Here is a 26660-nt window from a genome sequence, read left to right on the forward strand (position 1 = left end):
TGAATGTCCCATGTAATTTATCGAACACTGTACTGAAAGTGAAAAACAGAAGGGTTATATCGGTACTCGAAGTATGGTTTCTGCTGAATGTGTATTGTTTTTGTACTATCTTAAAGTAAAAAAAAAAAACTTAAGTTGACCCATTGTAAGTCAAGGATCATCTGTATAAGATTCACAAATATTTTCTCCCATTCTGTGGATTTTCTTTCACTTTCTTGATAGTTTTGTCTGCAACACAAATGTTTTTAATTTTGATACAAGTCCAGTTTATCCATTTTTTTTCTTTTGAGCTTGTGCTTTTGGTGTCATATATAAGAAACCATTGCCTTACCCAATATCATGAAGATTTACTCCTCTGTCTTCTTTTAAGAGTTTTATAATTTTAGCTCTTATGTTTAGGTTTTATAATCGATTTTGAGTTAATTTTTTAAATAGTGTGAGCGAGGAGTTCAAAAGCTGAAAGAAGAAAGGAGATGAAATATGTTCACAGAGTTTGTCGTATTAACCTTTTTATTTACATTTCTTCCTGTGAATTTGAGTTACTATCTGGCATTTCTTATGCAAATACAGCTTTGTTTCAGCCTGCCTCCTTTGTGCTATTACTGTCAAATGCACTCCATGTTTATATGTTATAGTTCCCCAAATACAATTATATATGTATTTTTATACATTTGATTTTTAAATCAGTTAAGTGAAGAAATATGCAATTATACTGTCTTTTATAATGACCTATTATACAGTTAATTTTATTTGCACTACTTTTTTAATGTTGATTTCATATTCCTGTCTGGTATCACTTGTTTTCAGCTTGAAGAACTTCCTGTAGTATTTCTTGTAAGGCAGGTCTGCCAGCAATGACTTCTGTAGGTTTTTGTTAATCTGGGAATGTCTTTATTTTTCCTTTATTTTTCAAAAATAAACTTTTTATTTTAGAAATTTTAGATTTACAAGAAAATTGTGAAGATAGTACAGCGAACCAACATATACCTCATACCCAGTTTCCCTTATTTTAACCTCTTACATCAGTACAATGTGTTTATTACAATTAATGAACCAGTATTGATACAGTATTATTAACCAAAGTCTGTGTTTTTGTCACATTTCCTTAGTTCTTACCTGACGTCCTTTAACTGTTCCAGGATCCCACCCAGGATATCCACATTACATTTACTGCTATGTCTCCTTAAGCTCCTCTTGGCTGAGACAGTTTCTCAGAATTTCCTTGATGTTGATGACCTTGACAGTTTTGAGGAGTACTTGTCAGGTTTTTGTAGAATGTTCCTCCACTGGGATTTGTTTGATATTTTTCTCATAATTACATTGGGGTTTATGTGTTTTGAGGAGGAAGACCACAGACATAAAGTGCCATTCACATCACATCATATCAAGGGAGTCTACTGTCAACATGACTCATCATTGATGTGAACCTTGATCACCTAGATGGATAGTATGTTATAGATTTCTTCACTGTGAAGTTACTCTCCCTCCTTTCCATACTGTACTCTTCGGAAGGAAGTCACTATGTACAGCCCATAGTTAAGGAGTGGGGATTTATGCTCCACATAATTTATTTGGAATTCTTCTGTATAGGAGATTTATCTATTCTCCTCCATTTATTTATTTTTAACATCATTTATTTATATCAGTTTCCACTCATAGATTTTTTTTTTTTTTTTTTTTTTGAGACAGAGTCTCACTCTGTCGCCCAGGCTGGAGTGCAGTGGCGTGATCTCGGCTCACTGCAACCTCCACCTCCTGGGTTCACACCATTCTCCTGCCTCATCCTCTCCAAGTAGCTGGGACTGCAGGCACCCGCCACCACGCCCGGCTAATTTTTTTGTATTTTTAGTAGAGACGGGGTTTCACCACGTTAGCCAGGATGGTCTCGATCTCCTGACCTCGTGATCCGCCCACCTCAGCCTCCCAAAGTGCTGGGATTACAAGCGTGAGCCACCGCACCCGGCCAGATATTTGTTTTGTATGTTGGCTTATAATATCATAAGCCATGCATTGTTTAATGATGGGGATACATTCTGAGAAATGCATTGTTAGGCAATGTCATCATTGTGTGAACATTATAGAGTGTACCCTATGATGGTATACCTAGATGGTGTAGCCTACTACACACCTAGGCTACATACAAAAGCATGTTATTGTACTGAATGCTGTAGGAAATTATAATACAATGCTAAGTATTTGTGTATCCAAACATATCTAAACATAGAAAAGGTACAGTAAAGATACGGCATTATAATCTTATGGGACCATCTTCATAAGTGGTTCATTGTTGACCGAAATGTTTTCTGTGGCATATGACTGTATTACATTATTTATTTTGTTGCTCAGATTTTTCCAGGTTGGCCATTGGGAGCTCTTTCAGTTGAATTTGGTGTCCCTTTGACTCTCTTCATCTTAATGGCTTTTTTTTTTTTTTTTTTTGAGCACTTCCTTTCTGGCACCAGAAGATGCTCTAGGCTCATCTTAGATATTTTCTGCCTCAGTCCTAGAATCCACCATTTCTCCAAGGAGGCTTGGTGTCTTTTATTTGAGAATGACATTGGAAACCAAGATCTGAGTGTGTTGATTGCTTGCTTTCATTTTGAAAGATCATTTTGAGGATATAATATTCTTGAGTGGCAGGTTTTTTTTCTTTCAGCCCATTGCCTTCTGGCCTTCATTGTTTCTGATAAGAAATCAGCTGTTAATCTTGTTGGGCTTCCCTTGTATGTAATGAATTGTTTTCTCTTGCTCTTTTCAATATTTTCTCTTTGCTTTGCCATTTAACATTTTGAATATGATGAGTCTGGGTGTGGATTTATTTGCATTTCTTCTGTTTGGAGTTTGTTGAGCCCTTTGTATGTGTAGCTTACTGTTTTTCAACAAGTTAGTGAAATTTTCAGCCATTATATCTGAATAATTTTTTCTACTCCTTTCTCTTTCTTTTCTCTCTGTTACTCCCATTACCTGTATGTTGGTACACTTAGTGGTGTTCCACATTTCTCCGAGACTGTTAATTTTTCTTGGTTCTTTTTTCTCTCTGCTCCTCAATCTACATAATCTCTATCAATCTACAAGTTTACTGATGCTTTATTCTACTGGCTTAAATCTGCTGTCAATCTCCTGTGGTGATTTTTTCATTTTAGTCATCATATTGAAAAGATTCCAGATTTTCTGTGTTTTAAAAAATGAATTTCTACCTCTTTGTTGATTTTCTTTACTTGATGAGACATTATTATTATTACTTTAATTCTTTAAACATGGTTTCCTTTGGTTCTTTGAATAGCTCCTTTGAAGACTTCATCTGCTAAGTCCACCATCTGCTGTCCCTCAAAGGCAGTTTATTTTGCCTTCCCTGGGTGGATCATGGTTTCTTATTTCTTTGCCTATCTCATAATTTTTGTTGGAAGCTGTATATTTTAGGTGATATAGCAATTCTTGATATTGGTCCCTCCCATCCCTTTCTTGGGCTTGTCATTGTTTTTGCTTGTTACTTGTTTAGTGACTTGGCTGGACTAGATCAGTAAACTAGATCTGTTCCCCTGCTGTTAGTACTCTCTAATGTTTCTCCTCACATGGTACAGCCTTAGTCATTGATACAATTGCCCTGACGACCAGCGATAATTGTTGCTTCTGCTGAGTTCTCTTTGACTCTGCATCTTCCTACTAAGCTTACAGCTGGTCTACTCTATTGGCATCACACTCAGCCATCAGCCTTCATTAATTGTTAGCTAATTGCTCTATTGCTTTCAACAATACCCTGAGACATTAATTGTTTTACATTCTGATCCAATTAAAGTCAGAACCCTTTGCAGGGGCAAGGTGTTGCCAGTCTTTGAGGCTTGCTCCAACTCTCAGAGGGCTCTTCTTAGTGGTCTCTTTTGCTGTTCTGTTAAACATATAGCTGGTTTATTATTTTACTTGCTGCTACTAACATTATGGAACTACCAGCCTCCTCTAAATTGCTTACCTTAAAAAACTCCATTGTTTCCCACAGAGTTCTTAGGCATGAGCTCCCCATCTCTGTTCCAAATAGAGTCCCCTTGGGCAGCATTCCAGAGCCCTCTGATTTACAGCCTGATTTTGTTTGGCTCTGTGTCCCCACGCAAGTCTCATCTCAAATTGTAATTCCCATTTGTCAAAGGAGGGACCTGGTGGAAGGTGATTGGATCATGGGGGCAGTTTACCCAATGCTGTTCTCATGATAGTGAGGGAGTTCTCATGAGATCTAATGGTTTTTAAAGTGGCAGTTTCCCCTGCATGTGCTCTCACTCCTGCTACCTTGCGAAAATGTGCCTTGCTTCTCCTTCACTTTCCACCATGATTGTAAGTTTCCTGAGGCCTCCCTAGCCATGCAGAACTGTGAGTCAATCAAAACTTCTTTTCTTTATAAAATTGTCCAGTCTTGGGTAATTCTTTATAGCAGTGCGAAAACAGACAAATACACAGCCTCTCTCCCTGGGCAAAACTTCTGCACTGCTGCCCTGGAACTGGGGTGGGACAGTGGACAACTTTTCCCGTAGTGACATTGCTGCTCTACAAGTGGGTTGCTGGGTGGGGATCATAGTCTCTGGTCTTCTCAGCATGTCCCTCACAGCTGTAGTACTTATGTTTTAATGCCTTCGTTCTTGCTACTTCATTATACTTATCTTAGGTATTCTCAAATCACCATCTGGACGGGAGTATGCATTGATGGTTCTGCCCACATCTTTGGGTCTCTCCACAGTTGTTTGTTTAGGCTAAACAGACAGGAGCTATTCACTGAACACTTGACAATTTTTTATTGCATTCTGAAAACAAGTTAATAAAAATTAAATTATTGGTTTGTTTTATAGTGTATTGAAACAATGGAAGGTGCAAACCGATTACCTGGGGATCTTGTTAAAATGCAGATTCTGAGTGGGTAGGTCTCGGGTAGCCTGGGAGTCTGCAGCTCCCAAGTGTTTCTAGTGCCACAGATTGTGCTTTGTGAAGCAAGGAATTAAAAGACAATACCATATTGGGAAGATTCAACATAATAAAAATGTTAGTTCTCTTTAAGTTGATCTGTGAAATATGATATTCCAATTAAAATACCAAGGAAGGTTTTTTTGTTTGTTTGTTGTTAAGGATCTAAATCAACTGACTCAAAAATTCCTTTGGGGGGTAAAAAAAGTATCCCCAAATTCTGAATGAGTAAATGAGAGGACTAGCCCTATCAGATAATGAAATATGTTATAAAGTTACAATATTTAAAACACGCTCAGGAATAGGCTGGAAGATCAAAGAAAAATTTATAAGGTCCTATAATGAGCCCTGATACAGATCACATAAGTATATAAATATTTGATAAAGCTTTGATATTGATACCTTTATGATAAAAGTGGCATGGCATTAATCAAGGGACAGCCAGATTATTGAATAAATGACATGGGGTAACTGGGGTAACTGGGCAACCATTAAGGAAAAAATTAAGTTGGAACTATGTCTTACACTGAAATTAATTCAGGTATATCAGAGATTTAAATGTAAGTAATAAAACCATTAAAATCCTAAAATAAATACTGGGAAAATTTTTAATATAATCTTGGAATGAAGAGGTCTTTCAAAATATAAAACCTAGAAACCATGACATCAATAAAGTGAGTTATATAAAAGTGAAAGTTTTTTGCATAGCAAAAATGATCATAAGCAAAGTCAAAAGGTAAATAACTGGAAAAATGTATCTAAAACCACAAGGAGCTAATAACTCCAAATAAATAACTTCTATAGATCAACAAGAAAAAACTAATAACTAATAGAAAAAATGGACAAAAGTTGTCAAGAGTTTACTGAAAAGCTAAAAAACTGAAATGTGAAAAATATTCTACCTCACTCATAATACAAGGAATACAAAAGAAAGCTATGATGGGATATTATTTTCCTTCTCTTAGATTGACAAAGATCAAAGAGTCGATAAAACTGTAGTGAGAGAATGAGGGAAAACCGGCAGTCTCAAACATTACTGGAGAAGTGTAATTGTCTTGATTATTATAAAGGGGAATTTAGCACTGTTTACCAAACATTAACATGCACATATGCTTAAGGCTGGGTTTTGCACCCGAAACACATTACTGACATTTGGGGCTGGATAATTCTTTCTTGTAGGGGGATGTCTTGTGTATTGTAGGGTTTTCAGTTGCATCGCTGCCCTCTACCTACTAGATGCCAGCAGCAGCCCTCTAATTCCCACAAAAATGTCTTTAGGGATTGCCAAATGTCCCCTTGGGGGCAAAATTGCCTCTGGTTGAGAACCACTGCCTGGAACAAGCAATTTCACTTTTAGCAGTTTATCCTACTGATTCACTTGCATAATGATAATATGATGTATACCCAGATAGTTAGTAATTACAGCACTGTTTATTGTGATAGCAAGAGATTAAACAGTTAAGTGACTGTGGGAGAATTGTTAAATTATGGTACATCCATGTGGAAAATTATGGAGCTTAAAAAGAATGAGTAAATTCTTCATGTGTTGATACACAAAGATCTTCAAGATTTACTGAGTGAAAACATCTGGATGAATAAAAGTGAATAGAGTATGCTACTATTTAGGTCAAAAAAAGGAAACATGTTTGTATAATCCTAGATTTCTGGAAGGATGCACAAAACCTAAAAACAGTGTATGCTTCTGGGCAGGAGACCTTCCTGATGGGGTGACAGGAGTGGGATGGGAGCTTGCCACAGTGTACCATTTGAACTGAATGTATTGCTTAAACAAAAGAATTAGTAAAATAAAAGTTAAAAGGATAATGTTAAAATTTTTTTAAAAATTTTTTTTTTTTGAGACAGTTTCGCTCTATCACTCAGGCTGGAGTGCAGCGTCGTGATCTCGGCTTACTGCAACCTCCACCTCCAGGGTTCAAGCGATTCTCCTGCCTCAGCCTCCCAAGTAGCTGGGTTTACAGGCCTAAGTCACCATGCCTGACTCAGTTTTGTATTTTTAATAGAGATGGGGTTTCACCATGTTGGCCAGGCTGGTCTCAAACTCCTGACCTCAAGTGATCCGCCCGCCTTAGCCTCCCAAAGTGCTGGGATTACAGGCATGAGCCACTCTCCCCAGCTGATGTTAATTTTTAAAAAATGCATTCTATTAAAAGGGCTAATTTTTACTGCATGATAATTTTTTAAATAAATATTTAAAAGACAAGGATTACTCACGAAATTGAATTACCATAGGTTCTAGCCATTCTGCGTCTGGGAATATACCCAAAAGAATTGAGAGGGGAATTGAACAGATTTTTGTACACCCATGTTGACAACACCATTCTTCACAATAGCCAAGAAGTGGAAGCAACCCAAGTGTCTGTCAAAGGATGAACGGATAAACAAAATAAATAAAATGTGGTATATTCATACAACGGAAAATCATTCCACCTTAGAAAGGAAGGACATTCTGACACATACTACCATGTGTAGGAAACTCAAGGACATTATGCTAAGTGAAATAAGCCAGTCACAAAAGGACAAGTACTGTTTGATTCCACTTATATGAGGTACCCAGAGTAGTCAAATTCATAGAGACAGAAAGTGGAATGGTGGGTGCCAGGGGCTGGGAGAGGAGGGAAGGAGGAGTGATTGTATAATGGGTACAGAATTTCTGTTTCACAAGACAAAAAGAGTTCTGGAGATGGATGGTGGTGATAGTTGCACAAGAATGTGAATGTACTTAATGCCACAGAACTGTAGAGTTAAAAATGGTTAAGATGATAAATTTTATGTTATATATATATCTTATAATTAAAAAAGACATGGAAGTGAATTGAGTCTGATCAAAGTATACTTAAATACACAATTTTTCACACACAGAAAAACCCTAAGAAGTCAAAATAAGTACAACATATTCCTTAATAAAGGAGAGGAAGAGGAAGGAGGGAAGGAAAGGAAAGGAAAAGGGAAAGGAATGAAAGAAACAAGACTATTTAGACTGCACTAGGTGTTTCTGAACTGGCTTAAAATATGTTTGGGAAAAAAATCAGAATCTTGTGATTCCCACCCCTCCCCAGCCTCTTTGAAAATGTAAACATTATTTTTGGAACTCTATTGGAACTATAGGGAGAGATGGCAGGGCCAGTGAGTTCTCAAAGCAAGAGCTGCTGGGGTTCCCTGGGTGTAACTGGTCCTTCCCAACCCAGGACCGGGCCAAAGCTGAGGCAGTGAACAAGAGGCTCCGGAAGCAGCTGGCCGAGTTCCGGGCACCACAGGTGATGACTTACGTCCGGGAGAAGATCTTAAATGCGGACCTGGAGAAGAGCATCAGGATGTGGGAAAGGAGAGTGGAGATAGCAGAGGTGAGCCACGGGGAGCCCCAAGATGGGCAGTCTTTTATGTCTTCAACGTTTTCATTTAGGATTTTGTTCTTTGGGGTAAGAATACAGATGTTTGGATATGTAATTTCTGGGAGAAACCTCAGCAGTTGCTTTAACTATTAAACCAAGACGAAGGATGATTTTTTTGTTTTTTTTGAAAGTTCCCCCTTTTGCATTGTTAGGGGCAGAGTCTTTTCCATTTTCAGGGAGAAACTCTGTAGTAATAGTGTGTTTTTAGTTGCTTGTTATCTTAATGAATTCTAGAAGTTTCTGAATCCCTCTGCACTGGTAATTTAGTGATTGCTACTTTATACATGGAGAAGTCCGTTTTTTTTTTAAATGAGATAGTGATGGATTTTTTAATATCACTCAGGACCTCATTCCATGCATGTACACAGTCGCCATGGGTCTTTCTGCTTTTGAACGAACCCGCAGACTTTGAATATGGTACCATGTGACAGGAAGCACCCTTGCTCCTGTGAGCTGCGGGAGATAAATGGGCAATGGGAAACCATATGCTGGTGTCAGAAGAAAGACAAGCACCTAGGCTGCCGTGGCCAGGTTGCAAACTGAGGTCATGCAGGACATCATCAGAGTAGCTTAGAAAGCCAGTCAGGTCACTTGGAAAACTGGGACCTTGGTGTTTTCACATCTAGACCCTGGCTCCCATTTCCTATGTTACTTTCTCCTGCCTCTCCTGCGGCCATTTTGCAGCAGAGAGTAAATTAGGATCCAAATTTGGGCCCCTCAGATCTGAAGCTGAGAAGTAGCAGAATCGTGGCAGGAACATGCAACTTCTCACTTTACTGAACAGAAGAAACATGCTCTATAGAAAAATCTTCCGGTGGGTGCTGCCCCTTGGTGGCCCCTGCACAGCAGCATGCATGGACGACACGCTGCCCCACACAGGGTTGCCTGCACCATCACGGGGCTGGATGAGGGCTGCATTCTCAGTAGCCACAATCAGTTTTCCCCAAGTGACCTTCTCCCCCATCTCGTTTATCATTTTTTTTCTTTTTTTCTTTTTTTTTGCAGATGTCCTTAAAAGGCCATCGTAAGGCTTGGAATCGAATGAAAATAACCAATGAGCAGTTGCAGGCAGATTACCTTGCTGGGAAGTAGCCAGAGGCAGGCCACGGCTTACAGACCACGACATGACCTATAAAAGTAATCAGCTCCCTTCTAGTCACGGGCACCTCTCACTGTTCCCTGTCTGCCTGGTGTTCCCAACCCCCCACCCAGGCTGAGCATCATCTCCTGGGCCACATCTGCCCATGGGGAGTGTTTTCACAGCCTGGCCCCTGGAACTGTTACCACTGAAAGAACCACAGGGCACTCTAATGGTTTGACACTTGTTAGCCAGCATTTAGTTCACAAGCATAGTGAAAGTGACCTTCCCACACCTGGGAGAGGGATAGAGGAGGGAGAGCCAGCCCAGTGTATGCCATGGGCTTATCCGTGGCAGCCCCGGTGTGCAACTATCAAAAACAGACATCAAAACAGCATGGTGAATGCCTGGCACTCAGCATTCTGAGCTTACTCTTCAGTTTGGTGGGGTAGCTCCTAGACTAGATACTGCTGCAAGGAGAAAACAAGCACGAAGGAAACCAAGATGATTTCTTCGGGCTGATGCAACCTGTTCTGACCTGCAAAAATCCTACCTTCCCCCACCTCCCCACCGTAATAGTCATAGTATAAGGGTTGTACAGATGCCTCAGGAGACCTGCCTGATTCCTTTACATCCTTCTCCCTAACATCTAGACTATCTCTAGAGCTGTTTCCTAGTCGTGAATGCGTGATGGTCCTTCTTTGTCCCTGCAAGTATGATCCAACATGGCCCAGTTCAGAATCAGAATATGTCTTCTGTGTCATGGCGGCATTTGGTCCATGGTGGGAGAAAGAAATCAACTTTTCCCAGTGGTGGAGTGAGGACAGGGGAGGGCCGGCCCTCTCAGCCTTGGATGTGATCCATTTGCTGTAGTCTTCCACCTTGGTGTACAGAAACAGGCCAGGGCACGTCTCACCACCGAAGTTCAGGACTCCTCTCAGAACCCACAGATCGAACTGCTGTAGTTGGCACATCATTGGGCTTCCTGGGTCCCCCTGTGATAAAAGACAGAAGGCTTCAAGTCTTAGAAAAACTAGTTTTTGTTGTAAATCTATCCTTATGCAATATACTATTTGTTCTAGAAATGTTTTACGCTGGTTCTCACTGGAAATGGGGCAAATTATAGGATACAATTTCAAATCTAGGCAGCCACCACCACAAATTCCAACAAGATGACTTTTCCTTTTATTATGCAAATTAGCTGTGGACTTCTGCTGATTGCCTATAGCTTCCTGGTTCATATTTCATTTTCTTGCCCCTTTCCAGTCCTTTGGCCAAACCTTCCCTCTCTTCTGGCTTCTCATTCCTGAAATGTTGGTGTTTGTTTCTGTTTTGTCCTGAAATGCTCACATTTTCCCTTCTCTGCCTTGCTTCAACCCTTAGTTTAAGCCACTTCCTGCCACCTGGCAGCTGCTTACCAGCCTGGCTGGCCGTGCTCTTGGTCTTCCCTACTCCCAACGGAGCAGTCCTCTGGGACTTGGGAATTCTGCCACATACACTTTACCTAACTTAAAGTGACGGAGTAGAAGCTTGGCATCATTAGCTAGATGTGGGACCCTGGCAAGTGACCAAATCCTCTCTGAGCCAAGGTGGGAACACAGTTAATGCCTGTAACACATGCTGAGCACAGCACAGTGCCTGGCACACAGCAAACACTCAATAGAATATTAGCTACCATCATCTTGTTGTCGCTATAAAGGCCAGCATTTTTCTGAAAAGTTGGGGAAAATGGGAAAAGCAACAAGGCAACTAGTAGGTATCGTTTACCTTACCTGCCCAGACCCCACACCCCTAGGTCTCCTCTCAAAGGAATTCCTGCCCCTCCCGTGGCCCATCTTGGTCTGAGAAGGGGGTGGTCATCCCCAGGCTAGCCAGCCACTTCTGACCTGTGTGGCCTGCCTGGCTGGAAGGCCCAGGCAACGACATGTTGCTCTCACGGTTTGGACTGAGACATGGAATGGGGCTGCAATTAACAACAGGAAACAATCTGAACAGACTGAACCACAAGCAGCAGAAAGGCAGAAGAGCAGCCGCTTCAGCCCCTTACCATCCGAGGCCTGGGTGTGTGGTCTGTCTTGGGTATTTCTCGCTCTCTCTCTCTCTCTCTTTCTCTCTTTCTTTCTCTGTCCCCAAGGCTGGAGTGCAGTGGTGCAATCTTGGCTCACTGCAACCTCCACCTCTGGGATTCAAGCAATTCTCCCACCTCAGCCTCTCGAGTAGCTGGGGCTACAGCTATGCGCCACCACGCCCACCTAATTTTTTTTTTTTTTTTTTTTTGAGATGGAGTCTTGCTCTGTCCCCCATGCTGGAGTGCAGTGGCATGATCTCGGCTCGCTGCAACCTCCTCCTCCTGGGTTCAAGCGATTCTCCTACCTCAGCCTCCCCAGTAGCTGGGATTACAGGCGCCCACCACCACACCTGGCTAATTTTTATTTTTAGTAGAGATGGGGTTTCACCATGTTGGCCAGGCTGGTCTCGAACTCCTGACCTCATGATCCACCCGCCTCGGCCTCCCCAAGTGTTGGGATTACAGGCATGAGCCACTGCACCTGGCCTAATTTCTGTATTTTTAGTAGAGATGGGGTTTCACGATGTTGGCCAGGCTGGTCTTAATCTAACTTCAAGTGATCTGCCCGCCTCGGCCTCTCAAAATGCTGGGATTAGGCATGAACTACCATGCCCAGTGGGGTATTCTCTTTCAATAAAGCTCCTCTTTTCCAAGGAAGCCACACCAGAACAGAGATGAAGACCAGCGGGAAAACATGGGAGCAACTCCGTGGGCAGGGCAGCCGGGAGGCCATGCTGCAAAGCTGCCGTGATTCCCTGGTGATCTCTCAGCAGGCCAAGGCCAGACATGTGAGGAAGGCCTTGAGGACTTCATTCTGTGCCTCTCCTTGGATGGAAGGGGGTGCTTTAGTGTGGCACTCTTGACTTTTCAATTGACTGGTGAAGAGGCCCTTGTGTGCACCTCACTATGTCTGCCTAGGTCATGGGGGCTCCCTGGCCAAGAATGACGTGGTTCCCCCTTTCATCAGTCCGATTCGCAGTTTGTCTTAACTGTAGTGGTATAGCCAGAGCAAGAAAAAGAATGTGATTTAGGACAAATGATTGGATGAGTGATTGGTAGATGTCCTCAGCTATGGCGTGGTTTTGCAGGTCACTGTTCCACCCACCTGGGCACAGCATATACGCTTTTTCTCTTCCCCATAATCCTGTAGGGGCTGCGACTTCTGAAGCACAAGAGGCAGAGGCGAACAGCTCCAGGTGCCCCTCTGGAGCTACCTTACCTCATCTCCCAAGGGAGCGGCCACAGCCCAGAGTGGGGTCTTTCATTTTGTGATCTTTTCCCTTGACATTCAGCAAAAGCCCTAACAGTGGTAGAATAAAGGCAGGATGGGTGAGTGCAGAGTGATTCTGCTTTTGTTGGGTTTCAGGGAAACCCATAGGCAGATTCTGAACCTGGTGGTTGATTCCACATGTGGGAATTGTGGCTTTGAAGACCTCTGGACATGAGAACATATTTCCAAGACAGAGGATTCTATGGGGACAGGTCACCATTAAATGGTGTGCAAGCATAATTCTGTTCAAAAATGAAGGCCTGTTTAGAGGTGTGTCACAGTTAAAAACCAACCTGAACTTTGCAGTTAGGTTTTAAAAGATGGTCAGTTGGAGTAGAAATAGCTTAGAATATTCCATTGAGTCTAAGATACAGTTAGAAATCAACATCTTTGAAATTAGGGTGTGTCTTTTAATCAGTTGATGTCAGAGTTTAACGGGCAGCATTTTTTTCTTTCTTGGGATTACAAAAAATGATGGTGCATTCTATAATTGGCAGCATCTTAGGTCTGAGGAAGTATGATACTTGTTTGATGGAATGGTTGAGGGCAGAATTTTGTTACAAAGCTATATCTTCACTGTATTTTAACACACTATCTAATTTAAGAAATTGTTAAGCTCCCCTACCTGGCAGAGGACCCAGTACAAAGTAGGCACTCAATAGATGTTACACGAACTTTGGAAGGGCAAACATATTTCTTAATGAGAGGCAGTCCTTCATGTTTTGCAATAAAATGACTTTTAAAAAAAATTGTCTGTATATAAGTATTTTTTCCCCTTGCTCTAAAAATCCTGCCTTTCTGGATCCTATGGGGAAAAAAAATTCCCCATCAGGTGTCCCGAAGGTTATTTAGAGGAGAGTGTGTGATAAGCCTCATAGAAAAGCAATTCTAGAGTAGAGGAGATAAACGCTGTGTGGATTTCTGGTAGACCTAGGTCCTTGTCTTTGCTGTAACTTTTATTGACTGTGTGACCCTAGTAAGCCACACTTTCTCCAGATTTGGATATGAAGGGGCCTGAACCAGGTGTGTGTGACTTCTACACATTTTTTTTGATGCAGTAGGACAGCCACATCCGTACAGCCCTCATCTGGGTGGAGGGCACGGCTTCTCAGAGAAGAAAAACTCAGTAACTGATAGCATCAGAGGGGAGTCTAGGTTCCCTAGAAGCTGAATACAGCAGCCCCACACTGTAGACCTGCTCAAAGCATATCGGCCTCTGTGGTTTGGACTCAGACTTTCAAATTTTTAGCTAGTTAAAAAGCACCTGTGACTTAGACAAGCTTCATCATGTTACACTGAAAATCGTGACTGGTTAGTTCTTTCAGCAGATTTTTATTGAGCGCATACTGTCTGCCAAGTGCTATTCACTCCGGAGACAGCCACTCATCCCAAGCCCTGCCCTCACAGAGCTCCCCATCTAGGGAGGGGGAGTCCTGAGGCTCCCCTGGATGTGACCAAGGCTTACTCTCAACACTTAGCTTCTACTCCATGATGTTCTTACCAAGCAGGCAGTCTGGGTTTCCTCTTTCGTGTGGCTGCCACATTCTGTCTTCTGGAGTTTGTATAGGGGACACATGTCAAGATCTTTCACGAAGATTTTCCTCAGGACACTCATCGTCATGTGATTTCCTGTCTGGACCATGCAACAGAGAGCCCAGGGATTATTAACGAGAAGGCAGTCCCCTATGTCAACACAACTCCCACTCATATAGCCAAACGAGAGTGAGATTTTTTTTTTTTTTTTTGAGTTGGAGTCTTGTTCTGTCACGCAGGCTGGAGTACAGTGGTGTGATCTTGGCTCACTGCAACTTCTGCCTTTCGGGTTCAAGCAATTCTCCTGCCTCAGCTTCCGGAGTAGCTGGGATTATAGGCATGCACCACAACACCCAGCTAATTTTGGTATTTTTAATAGAGATGGAGTTTCACCATGTTGGTCAGGCTGGTCTCGAACTCCTGACCTCAAGTGATCCACCTGCCTTGGCTTCCCTGAGTGCTGGGATTACAGGCATGAGCCGCTGTGCCCTGCCAGGAATGTTCTTATAAATCCCTTTTTTTCATAGAAATAAGAACCTGTGACTGAGTTTTTACTGAAAACTACCTCCACTTTGAACTTGAATGTGCAAACAGGCAGAGAACACCCTTCCTCCTCTTCTAGAGAGTATCCATTTCCTTGTTTCTTTCTTTCCCCAAAATGAAAGAAAACAACGATGGCTTAGACAAGAGGACAATCAGCCGTAGTTCGGGGACTAACATCCCCTCACCTCTCTGTACACTTGTATTCATTCCAGGGTGTCCACTGCCTCTGTACTTCCAGTTTTGGTGTAGGGCTAGAGGGTAAAGGACCAATGTGATGTAAGAATGGCCACCGGATGGGCGCAGTGGCTCACGCCTGTAATCCCAACACTTTGGAAGGCCGAGGTGGGAGGGTTGCTTGGGCCCAGGAGTTCGATACAAGCCTGGGCAACATAGCAAGACCCCATTTCCACAAAAATAAATTTAAAACAATTAACCAGGCATGGTGACATGTGCCTGTAGTCCCAGCTACTCGGGGCTGAGGCAGGAGGATCACTTGAGCCCAGGAGTTCAAGGCTGCAGTGAGCCGTGATGGCACCACTGCATGGAAAAGACCCTGTCTCAAAAAAAAAAAAAAAAAAAAGAAGAAGAAGAAGAGTGGCTACAGAAAGAGAAAGCCCTGGGAGTCTTGACTGATCAGGTAAGGGTTTCAGCCAAACTCTAGAACCTCAAGAAAGCTCCATTATTAAATTAAGATAGGCCCTAGATTGGATTATCCAGGTCACCCCCACTGCCAGCACACACGCAGCCTTCTCTGGGAGGAGGAATGCCTTAACTGCAGATGTGGGATTCCATCCTGACACCCAGCAGTTCTGCAAGACTGGTGGTGTATGCAGCATTCTGCTGAGGAAGCAGATGGACTGGACCAGGTTGCCAAAATGCATCGCTGTGTCTGTCTTCAGGAGGGCTATGTTGTTGCTCATGGAGTTGTTATCAAAGTCCTCATGGATGATGATGGTATTGACTGGATACTCTGTGTGAGCAATCTTGCTAGGATCCATGTTACTTATACCCACTATAACGACAATGTTCTTCCTGGAGAGAGAGCAAGGGAATCTTGAGAAGCCAAGACAGCAAGGAAGCTTCACGCTTCCCTGTTTTCCCATTTAAGTTTTTTCAGCCTGGAACACTCATCCAGCTCACATTCCCTGTGTTAATTCTTCCTCACCCCTTTGGACTCAAGTTTCTAGGAAATCTTTTATGAACCCCTAGGCTTGTGCCCTCTTTTGTGAGCCTGCAGAATCCTGGAGATTCTTTAATCTTAACACCATTTGCCCCACCACTAAAGAAAATCTGTTAACATGTTATTGCTGATTAATGTTTTTTCTATGAATAGGTTTTTTTTTTTTTACATATTGTAGTTTGCAAAAGTAGTAATTGCAGTTCTACCAAACATGTCATCTTGACTCCTGCTTTTAGTATTTACATTTTAAAACAGGCATCTTTCTTTATTATATATTCTGTAAATACATTTTGGAGAAATTGAAGTTCTAATAACAATAGAATTGAGTTGGATGTTTTCCCTTTCTCCTCTTGGGAATCACCCAAGAAACTATGAGAATGAGGAACAAATACAAACACCGTAAAACCAAGAGACGCTAAAGAATCCAAATCTCAGAGTCAAAGGAAGGGCTGATGAAAGGAAGGATGGCAGGAGTGCAAGAGTTATAGATGACACTGACTGCCACAGAGCTCAGAAAAAGCTTGTTGAGCATGTTCTCAGCAAAGAAGCGAAAAGGAAAGAAACAAGACCATCACCAAAATGAAGGCCAAATCAAAAGCAGCATAAAGGAGAATAGGGCCCACAGAAAACACAATTAGGGGCATTGAGAAACATGACCAAAATGAAATGAAAATTAGCAAAGATTTTTAAAGGCTTGAGAGGAAAATGAAAGATAAGGCAGTCACAGGAGAACCAGCTGACCACAAAGTAACCAAAATGATGAAACAGGAAAAATATTTCAAGATATAATTTAAGAAAACCTTTCAGAACTAAGACTTGAATCTATAGTTTGGAGACAGCTAACCTATCTCCAGTAGTGTTGCGTGTCCACTATCTCTATAGTTTGGAGTAGTTAACACTGAGACATAGTTCTGGTCAGGTCCCAACAGGAAATAAATGTTCTACTCAAATAAGATAAATTGGGGTGCGTTTAATAAAGGGACTCTTTACAAAGGTCTTGGCAGGATGCAGGGAAACCACAAGGACAGCACTGGGCACTGCATGCTATAGGCAGCTCCTGCTGAGGTAACAACGCTGTGCTGACACCATCTCTGGGCTCTAGGTGAGGGGAGGATGTGATCAGACAGAGCTGTGTAGAGTGGGTCACTTAGCTGGTAAAAGCAGCCAACCAGCAGCCAATACGCAGTAGCCCTCAAAGGAATAAGGACACTGACTTCACTTTCCCCACTCCCTCTGATCTCTTGCCTCTTTTATGCATGTTGGCCAAAACCAACTGGAATCCAGAAGGCAAGAAAGACCACTGGTATAACCCATACAGGTGATCCTCCTGGGGCCTGGCAGGGTAGAAGAGTAGAGTGGATCTGAAGGGGCAGGTGGGGGAAATCCAGCACAACTAGTAAAGTTGCTGGACTTGAGTGACAAAGAAGGAAACCTTGGACATCCAGACTAACAAAGATGAGATCATCTTAATTAAGTTTGGCTGTATTGTCTAACCAAAGTACTGGCATTACAGGTGTGAGTTATTGCACCTGGCTGGTAGGCGATTTTAATTCACCTCTGACAGTCTAGGACAGATCAAGTAGACTTCCTTGCCCAATTTTATATATTGAATTATACACCAAGCATGGAGAATGAACTTTTTAATTTACCTGTGAAAATATTCACATAGATCACCCATAGTAGACAGACAGGACAACCTCAACAAATCCTAAATAGATCACCACGTGGTATAATTCAATAATGTTAGAAAACAAAACAAAAAACCCTAGCACCTGGACATTTTAAAACTCTGTCTTGGCCATGCATGATGGCTCACGTCTATAATCCCAGCACTTTGGGATGCCAAGGCGGGTGGATCACCTGAGACCAGGAGTTCGAGACCAGCCTGGCCATCATGGCAAAACCTCGTCTCTACTAAAAATACAAATATTAGCTGGGCATGGTGGCATGCGCCTATAGTCCCAGCTACTCGGGAGGCTGAGGCAAGAGGATTGCTTGAATCCAGGAGACGGAGATTGCAGTGAGCTGAGATCGCACTGCTATACTGCAGCCTGGGCAACAGAGCAAGATTGTCTCAAAAAAAATTAAATTATATAAAATTAAAAAATAAAGCTCTGACTTTAATAAAACCCTTGAGTCAAAGAGAAAATCAAAACCAAAAGAATAGGCCAGATAGAAAATAGCCATAATGAAAACACTACATAGAAAACAGAACTTCCATGGAGGGCTAGTTGGCAGTAGCTCTCAGGATTTTAAATGCATGTCTCTTTTAGCCCAGTCTTTCTACTCCTGGGATATCTACACTATGGTACACTTGCATGTGTGTGAAATAATGCGTGTACAAGTATTTCTGTTGCAGCACTTTTGGCAGTAGTAAAAGATTGGAAACAGCCTAAATTTCCATTAACAGAGGACTGTGTAGTTATGGTACTTCCATAACAGGTTATTGTGCAGCTGAAAAAAGAATGCATTAGCCCTTTATGTACCAATAAGAAAAGGTCTCCAAAATTTATGATAAAGTGAAAAAAGGCTGTGAGTGAATTAATGTGTATGATGTGCTACCAGTTGCATTGTGTGTGTGTCGGGAGTGCGTTATGAACTCGACTGCGTTCTCTTGAAAATTTGTAGGTTGAAGTTCTAACCCCCAATTTGACCATATATTTGGAGATAGGGCCTTTAAGGAGATAATTAAGATTAAATGAGGTATAAGGAGATAATTAAGATTAAATGAGGTATAAGGCTGGGGCTGTAATCTAAGAGGACTGGTGTCCCTATCAGAAGAGAAAGAGACACCAAGAGTGCACAGGCACAGAGGGAAGGCCATGTGAGGACACAGTGAGAAGGTGGCCATCTGCAAGCCCAGGAGAGAGGCCTCAGGAGAAACCAAATCTACTGACACCTGGATCTCAGACTTCCACCCTCCAAAACTGTGAGAAATAAATTTCTGTTGTTTAAGCCACCCAGTCTGTGATATTTGTTATGGCAGCCTAAGTAGACTAATACAAGGGGAAAGAAAATTCTCTGTCAATAGATATAAGAATCAATATAGCCAGACCTATAGGTGTATAGATATCCATTAGTGCTTTGAGTATTTAAGAAGGAATAGGCAAGAAATTGGTGACAGAATGTGGCTCAAGGGAGAAAAACTAGTGACTGAGGGGTGGGGGAGGGAAGGAGCTGCTTTTAACTGTACATCGTTTGGTTTCTCATGAACATTTTACTACATACTTTTTTTTTTTTTTTTTGGACATAGAATCTCGCTCTGTCACCCAGGCTGGAGTGCAGTGGCACAATCTTAGCTCACTGCAACCTCCACCTCCCAGGTTCAAGTGATTCTCCTATCTCGGCCTTCTGAGTAGCTGTGATCACAGGTGTATGCCACTATGCCCAGGTAATTTTTGTATTTTTTAGTAGAGACAGGTTTTTGCCATGTTGATCAGGCTGGTCTCACGAGAACTCCTGACCTCAAGGGATCCGCCCGTCTCAGCCTCCCAAAGTGCTGGGATTACAGGTGTGAGCCACTGCACCCGGCTACACATGTGTTTTTAATTAAAAATACAAATCCTATGTTAAACTATTCACCAGCTGCATAATATTCCATCAAGGATTTATACTATAATTTATTTAGCCAATTATAGTCATTATTCTCTCTCCCCCAATACTCTGTGTGTGTATATATGTAATTATAGATTATATACTATATGTTACATATAATATTGTATACATAGATATTCCATATACATATATACATATATTACAATATCATGTATATTACATATAATATAGTATATAATTACATGTATAGTATACACTATATATTATGTATAATATATATTTATATGTATAGCATGTATATATATGAAAAATTATAATTTCATCGCGATAGTGGGACATTAGGTTTCTTTTCAGTGTTTTGTGTGTAATTAACCATCCTAGGAACAGCTTTGTACATACAAATTTTCCAGTGGTTGAAATTATTTCCTTAATGTTGATTCCCAAAAATGAAGTCACTGGGTCAAAGAGTGAGAAATATTTACCAAAAACATTATTCTTTTAATAATATTTATGATTTTCCCTGGTTTAAAAGAATGCATATTTGTACTACAGAATTTGCAGAATACAGAGAAGCTAAAAGAAGAAAGTAGAAATCGTGCGTTCTGAGAATTCAGAGATAAGCACTCTTAAAAGCGCTTCTGTATTTTTTCCGAGGCTTTTCTCTCTGTACATGTATTTGTGGCAGTAACGTTTGTAAGGCTCAAGTGTTTTAAGGTAAGGGCTCCTGTTGACTGGCTGAACAGTTGATAAGTGGTAGGGACCCTAGTGTTAGGAGCCAGTGCCTCTGTGATGGCGGTAAAATCAGAAAGAATATCCCACCTGCATTGAATGGAGGACTCATCATTGCATTTTTCCGTTGCAAGGCCTGCAGTCCTCACAGCAGAGATCAGCCTTGGCAACTGGTGAATTTAGGGCTCACAACAGAGCAAGCGCTGAGCTGGTAAAAAGCCCTGTCCCCCAGAATGCACCTTTCAGGGCCTCCCCAGGCTGAGCAGGAAACAGGGCCGCCCCCACCCTCACCCCCGGCGATGTTGCGGGCCCCAAAGGCAGGAGCACTGGCCTGTTCTGAATGGCGGATGCGATGCTGAGGACCCAGAACTCGCTCAGGATGCAGCCGAAAGCCAGGTGTGTGTACTGGGAGTCCTGCAGCGACACCACCCACGGGAACTCCATGCTGCTGACCAAGCCCTCCTTGGGGTCAGGACCGTAGAAAACGGAAGCTTTCTGGACGCCACAACCTGCGGAGCAGGTGCGGGGCCTCACTGCCGGGGCAAGGAGACCTCAGGACCCTCTCTCCTGTGGGCTGTCTGTCTCGATCATCACTAACGCTATCCGCAACCCCTTTTCTTTCTTTTGCCTAGTGTGTCTTCTTCACCCTAAAAGATGCTCAGTGGCATTTTTGAATCCCAAAATTATGTTAGACTACAAATAAAAACTCTCATCTATTGAACACATAATGGTACACATTGGCAGTGTCTGCCACCTTTCATATTCATCAGCAGTTCTCAAAGCCTGCTCTGGGACCCCTGGGAGTCCTCAACACACTTTTGGGATCTGCAAGGTTAAAGCTATTTTCATTTTCTTTTCTTTTCTTTTTTTCTTTTTTGAGGCAGGATCTCACTGTGTCGCCCAGGCTAGAGTGCAGTGGTGGGATCATAGCTCTCTGTGGCCTCAACCTCCCGGGTTCAAGCTATTCTCCTGCCTCAGCCTCTGGAGTAGTTGTGACTACAGGCGCCTGCCACTACCCCCCGGCTAAATTTATTTTTAGTAGAGATGAGGTCTTGCTATGTTCCCAGGCTGATCTAGAGCCCCCTAGCTCAAGAGATCCTCCCTCCTCAGCCTCCCAAAGTGTTGGGATTACAGGCATGAGCCACTGTGCCCAACTTTAAAACTATTTTCATAAGAATGTGAAGACATTATTTGCATTTTTGCTCTCTTCATTAATGTATAGTAGAATTTTCCAGAGGCTATAGGATGTCATCACTGTGATGGGTAGTAGTATGTGTGACCCTGTGTATTCCTTTTTTATTTTTTATTTTTATACTTTTTAAGATGGAGTCTCACTCTGTCGCCCGGCTGGAGTGCAATGGTGCAATCTCGGCTCACTGCAACCTCTGCCTCCTGGGTTCAAGTGACTCCCCTGCCTCCGCCTCCTGAGTAGCTGGGATTATAGACGCACGGCACAATGCCCAGCTAATTTTTCTATTTTTAGCAGAGATGAGGTTTTGCCATGTTGGCCAGGCTGGTCTTGAACTCCTCACCTCAAGTGATCTGCTTGCCTCGGCCTCCCAAAGTGCTGGGATTACAGGCGTGAGCCACCACACCCTACCAGTGACTCCTTTTTCAGCCATGCATCCAACCACACTCAGCCCTGGCAGGTGCTGAGGTAGGGCCTGGGATTCCAAGGATGGATTTCAGGAGCCCATCAGAGTGACATGCTGAAGAGTGATGGCCATATAGAGGGATATGTGACACAGGGAGTGTGCCCAAAGTATAAGAGGAGGGGTCACGAATTCTGCCCAGGACATAAAGTCTCGGAGGGCTTCCCCCTGAGGGCAACCTTGCATATGAGCACCAAAAACAGTTTCCAAACCATGACCCTAAGAACTGATTGTAACATATAGAATTATCATTAAAGGAGCACAGAGGACCTCTCCATGATGGAGCATCATATGACCAGACATCTCCATTAATTGACACTTGATGACTTTGCTGGAACAATGACAGACTGATTTTAGCAAGATGATGTCTGGAAGGTCACTAAGTGCATCAGAACCACTAGAGACAAGATTCCTTATCTTTGGTCTGATTTCTTTTTGGGACATTGGCAATCTACGGTGCAAGGCATTTGCCAACCTTCCCTAACCCCACAAGAGTTTATGAGTGTGTGATGACTTTTGCTTTTTCAAAGCTCTAGTTGGCTAGTTTATCTGACCTTACAAAACCCTTGGAAAGCCAAGATGTAATGAGGAAATCTGACCCAGAGATGAAATGCTTGTCTTGGCCCCTTAGCTGTGGCTTTTTAAGGAGGGAGAGGACCTTTCTGTGTTTTCTGGGTATCCCCTGGTCTCTTTGGGGCTGCAAGAAGACAGAGAGCTGCAGGAGGCTGAGGGAGCTGGAGGACTCCCCTCTATATGTGTGCATGTGTGTGTGCGCAAGTGTGTGTGAGTGTGTGTGCATGTGTGTGTGAATGTGTGTGTGTGTGTGAGAGTGTGTGTGTGCGTGTGTGTATGTGAGGGTGTGTGTGGACTTTCTCACGTCTCCCTTCTAACCCCAGGGAGGCAGGGCAGGGCCGGCTGGGATGGCAGCAAGGTGGGACAGAGCCTGCTTTAGCTAGCTGTCTCCTCTCCACCTGCTCTCTGTAGGCTGGAATTCTTAGTCCTGGGCAGCCTAGAGGTCAAGGGAGGAGGGGACCGCAGCTGCCACTTCTGCCATCTGAGGCTGTGGCCGCCTCCAAGACACCTGCAGCAGTAGAAGCCCCTTGCTCCCGGGACCAGCCCTGCAGTTGGGGGTTGTAATTTGCAAAAGAGCAGTATTCTCCAGGAAGGACAGGGCAGGGGCTGGGAGTGAAGAGGCAGGCCTCTTGCTCACCCCTGTACCCAGAGGGCCTTATTTTCCTAACCACACTCCCACCCTAAGGATTGGCCCTGACTTTAGTTTCCTCCATCCACGTCCCATGATTCACTTCTTTGCCTGGTTCCTGCCACCAATGCAGGCCGCCCGGTGCAAAGTGCCGTGAGTCATCTTCCCTGAGCCCCTCCTTGGACATTAAGGACCACTTCATCTTCCCGGATGATCCCCTTCTGTGCCACATGTGCAGCTAAAGTCAGAGGGAGGAAAGCAGCACACTCACTGGTGGAAGAGTAGAGAAGGCCGAGCAGCACCAGGAGCACCCCTCGCATCTTGCCATCCCCGGAAAGACCCGCCGTGGACACCATGAGCAGCTGGGGAAACAAAACCCAATGACTCCATCCTCTTCCCAAACACATGCGGGGTTTTTAAGCCTCTTTTTTCCATCCTCTTCCCAAACACACATGTTCCCTCCCAAACATCGGAGGCTCCCCCTCTTTCTACTAACAAAGGTTCCAAGATGTAGGGCACTGACCTGTCTCATCCCTAGTGCTTGGTTCTGTGTAGTAAAGAGGCAGGACCAGTTGGCCCGCACTGTGGTTTGTGAGATGGCCAGAGAAGAGAGGGCAGCTTACTCTTGTCAGTTTTCTTCTCAATCCAGCCCAAGCCCCTGAGCACCCCAGAGAGTTGGGTCTCTGAAAAGGGCTGCTTTTTGGCTCGTGGAATTCAACCCTTGCCTTAACTCTGTAGCCATAAAATGCTGCTGAAAGAAAAGTAGAATTTTAGTGGAAGCCCACCCTGGGATTAATGCCTCTGCTGTGGTTTTACCCTTCTAAACTCTGCTGGCTAAAAGAATGCTAGGGCTTCTGTTAACTGTTAACAGCCTGTTTTTTTGTTTTTTATTTTATTTTATTTTTTTTGAGACTGAGTCTCGCTCTCTTGGCAGGCTGGAGTGCAGTGGCACGAGCTTGGCTCACTGCAACCTCTGCCTCCCAGGTTCAAGCGATTCTCCTGCCTCCGCTTCCTGAGTAGCTGGGACTACAGATGTGCGCCACCACGCCCAGCTAATTTTTGTATTTTTAGTACAGATGGGGTTTCGCCATGTTGGCCAGGCTGGTCTCGAACTCCTGACCTCAGGTGATCCACCCGCCTCAGTCTCCCAAAGTGCTGGGATTACCAGCGTGAGCCACTGTGCCTGGCCAATAGCCTGTATCTTTACATGGGAACAGCCCCAGCATTTAGCTTAGTTCATTTGCAAAACCGCGGTAGGAAGTAGACACTCGAGTTATCGCCATTTTACAGATTCAGAAACTGATACTCAGAGACATGAAGTAGCCAGTCCAAGGTCACACAGCTGTCAAGCAATGCACAGAAGCCCAAGGAACCCATGTGCACAGTTCTAAGTCACCATGTTCCACTCATGACACTGGATGCCTCTTGTCCTCAGAATGGTCCTCAGAGTTCGTCCATGAACGGTTCCTGCTCAAGGAGAAATGAACTCAGGCTGGCCTGACACAGTAGAGTTCAACAGAAGGATTTCTTCTACCGCCTTGGGAAGAATGTTCCATTGTGGCATCACGGTTACCATGGCACCACCAAGCAACTGTCTGGACATGGGGACTTACGAGGAGCTAGGATGAAAGGCCTCCTTGTTGCTTAGCCTTGGCAGGGCTCTTCTGGAAGCCAGGCTCTCTCCTAGTCTGAGAAGGCAAGCTTTTTGCTGGATTACAAAGTCCTCTCTGGTCGTGGCCACAGTCTGTCTACCCCACTCAGCACCCGCCCTGTGTCCACACATGCTTGTCAGACTGGACTGAGGAAGCCCACAACTGGGGTGGGTTTGGAATTTCCAGTCCCCGTCAGCATCTTACACTCCCAGGGTGGTTTCTTTCAGACTTAGCCCAGTTTTCTTTAGCCTCTCAGTTTCCGGGTCCAATCTAAGCTACCAGACCAGCTCTGCCAAACCAGAGGCCCAGATGGGATCTGCCACTCCAGCCACTGTGAGCAGCTTTGGTTTCAGCCCAAATGCCAGGACTCGAGAAGTGTCGACAAGGTTGAGGTAAGATGTTAATTCCACGGAGCCACAGAGGGAGGGTGGGAGCACAGGCCTCTGGTGCAGACACTCAGAAGATCCTTACTGGATGGGTAGATGAATGGCTGATGGAAGGCAGGAAGGCTGGTGAGAAAGTGGAGCCTGGCTGGGCACGGTGGCTCACGCCTATAATCCCAGCACTTTGCGAAGCCGAGGCAGGCAAATTGCTTGAGCTCAGGAGTTTGAGGCCAGCCTGGGTAACATGGTGAGACCCTGTCTTTTACCAAAAATACAAAAATTTAGCCAGGCGTGGTGGCACACACCTATAGTTCCAGGTACTCGGGAAGCTGAGGTGGAGGTTGCAGTGAGCTGAGATCGCACCACTGCACTACAGCTTGGGCGACAGAGTGACAGCCCGTCTCAAAATAATAATAATAAAGTGAGGCCTGAGTCCAAAGGGAGCCGTTACCTCCTTCCCCCATGGTTCCCCTGATGTCCTGTCGGCTTCACCACCCTCCCTCACCTTTAACCCTGTGCAGGGGGGCGGGGGTATTGGCTTCTGCTACAAGAACAGAAAATTTTTGGCAGTGGGAGAAGTGGGAGTTGATTCTTTAATTTGTTCCACATCACAGGTCTCAAAGAGCTGTATTTTAAATTTTTATTTTTTATTGTGTTTAGAGACAAGTTCTTGCTCTGTTGTCCAGGCTAGAGTGCAGTGGTGCAATCACAGCTCACTGCAGCCTCGAACTCCTGGGCTCAAGTGATCCTCCAGCCTCAGCCTCCCAAGTAGCTGGAACTACAGGCCTGTGCTACCAAGTCTGGCTAATTTTTCATATTATATTTTTTTGAAGAGATGGGGTCTCACTGTGTTGCCCACGCTGGTCTTGAACTCTTGGGCTCAAGTGATCCTCCCACCTAAACCTCCCAAAGCATTAGCAATTATATAGATATGAGCCACTGCACCCGGCCCTCAAAGAGCTTTCATTACCATATGTTTCCTCCCTCACAATCCCCAGTCACCCTGGCAGGACAAAGGCATTTCCTGAGCTTTCCAGGTGAGAATGTGGTGGCCCAGAATGTGTTCTTATTCTGTTGTTCTTTGCTTAATACCCGTATCCAGCCGGGCGCGGTGGCTCTCGCCTGTAATCCCAGCACTTTGGGAGGCCGAGACAGGCGGATCATGAGGTCAGGAGATCGAGACCATCCTGGCTAACACGGTGAAACCCTGTCTCCACTTAAGACCAGAAGTCTTAATTTTCATGAACTCACATGTATTCATCTTATTCAGTTAGGACTCTTTGTGTCTTGTTTAAGAAATTCTTCCGTAGCTCAGCATCAGAGATCTATTCTACTCTATCTTCTTCTCAAACCCTTGAAGTCTTGTTTTTCACATGTAAGTCCTCAACTGTATGGATTCATTTTTTTGTGCATGGTGTGGATACTTAGTTATGCCAGCATCATTTGTCACAAGTCTCCAATG

General features: G+C 43.7%; 2 protein-coding genes and 1 long non-coding RNA gene across 9 annotated transcripts in view; 2 read left to right on the forward strand and 1 right to left on the reverse strand.

Annotated features, from left to right (window-relative positions):
• The window catches only part of CFAP263 (cilia and flagella associated protein 263), a 32670-nt gene extending 22762 nt beyond the window's left edge, over positions 1–9908 (forward strand). For all 4 annotated transcript variants that reach the window (XM_019012284.4, XM_004057729.5, XM_055364418.2 and 1 more), the window contains 2 exons: positions 8151–8306; positions 9360–9908. In XM_019012284.4, coding sequence (XP_018867829.1) covers positions 8151–8306; positions 9360–9446 — 243 coding nt within the window. In that variant the 3' untranslated portion in view covers positions 9447–9908. The remainder of the gene's footprint in view (positions 1–8150; positions 8307–9359) is intronic.
• On the reverse strand, positions 9669–26204 carry PRSS54 (serine protease 54). Of its 4 annotated transcripts, none has more exons than XM_019012279.4 (7): positions 26169–26204; positions 23687–23911; positions 23435–23525; positions 20642–20819; positions 15620–15878; positions 14272–14403; positions 9669–10427 (listed from the first exon to the last, which is right to left on the reverse strand). In XM_019012279.4, exons 2-7 carry the CDS (start codon positions 23693–23695, stop codon positions 9888–9890), a joined length of 1209 nt encoding a protein of 402 aa, XP_018867824.4. In that variant the 5' UTR covers positions 23696–23911; positions 26169–26204; the 3' UTR covers positions 9669–9887. The 4 variants fall into 4 exon arrangements, with proteins under 4 accessions (XP_018867824.4, XP_018867822.4, XP_063556328.1 ...); XM_019012277.4 differs by lacking the exon at positions 26169–26204 and adding an exon at positions 24560–24697; XM_063700258.1 differs by lacking the exon at positions 26169–26204 and adding an exon at positions 24560–24688 and having other exon boundaries at positions 23687–23914.
• The window catches only part of LOC129527385 (uncharacterized), a 92297-nt gene continuing 90394 nt past the window's right edge, over positions 24758–26660 (forward strand). Inside the window, exon 1 of the long non-coding RNA XR_008672329.2 lies at positions 24758–25207. This is a non-coding gene — a long non-coding RNA (uncharacterized lncRNA). The remainder of the gene's footprint in view (positions 25208–26660) is intronic.

The sequence above is a fragment of the Gorilla gorilla genome, chromosome 18, assembly GCF_029281585.2.
Source record: "Gorilla gorilla gorilla isolate KB3781 chromosome 18, NHGRI_mGorGor1-v2.1_pri, whole genome shotgun sequence".
Classification (NCBI taxonomy): domain Eukaryota; kingdom Metazoa; phylum Chordata; class Mammalia; order Primates; family Hominidae; genus Gorilla; species Gorilla gorilla.

Excerpts from the sequence above, each read along its gene's own strand:
- PRSS54 (XM_055364416.2), bottom strand. Across the intron at positions 23,526-23,686 it reads AAGCACTAGGGATGAGACAG|CTGCTCATGGTGTCCACGGC; the intron begins GTCAGTGCCCTA and ends TTGTTTCCCCAG. Across the intron at positions 10,428-14,271 it reads AAACCCAGACTGCCTGCTTG|GGGGACCCAGGAAGCCCAAT; the intron begins GTAAGAACATCA and ends CTTTTATCACAG.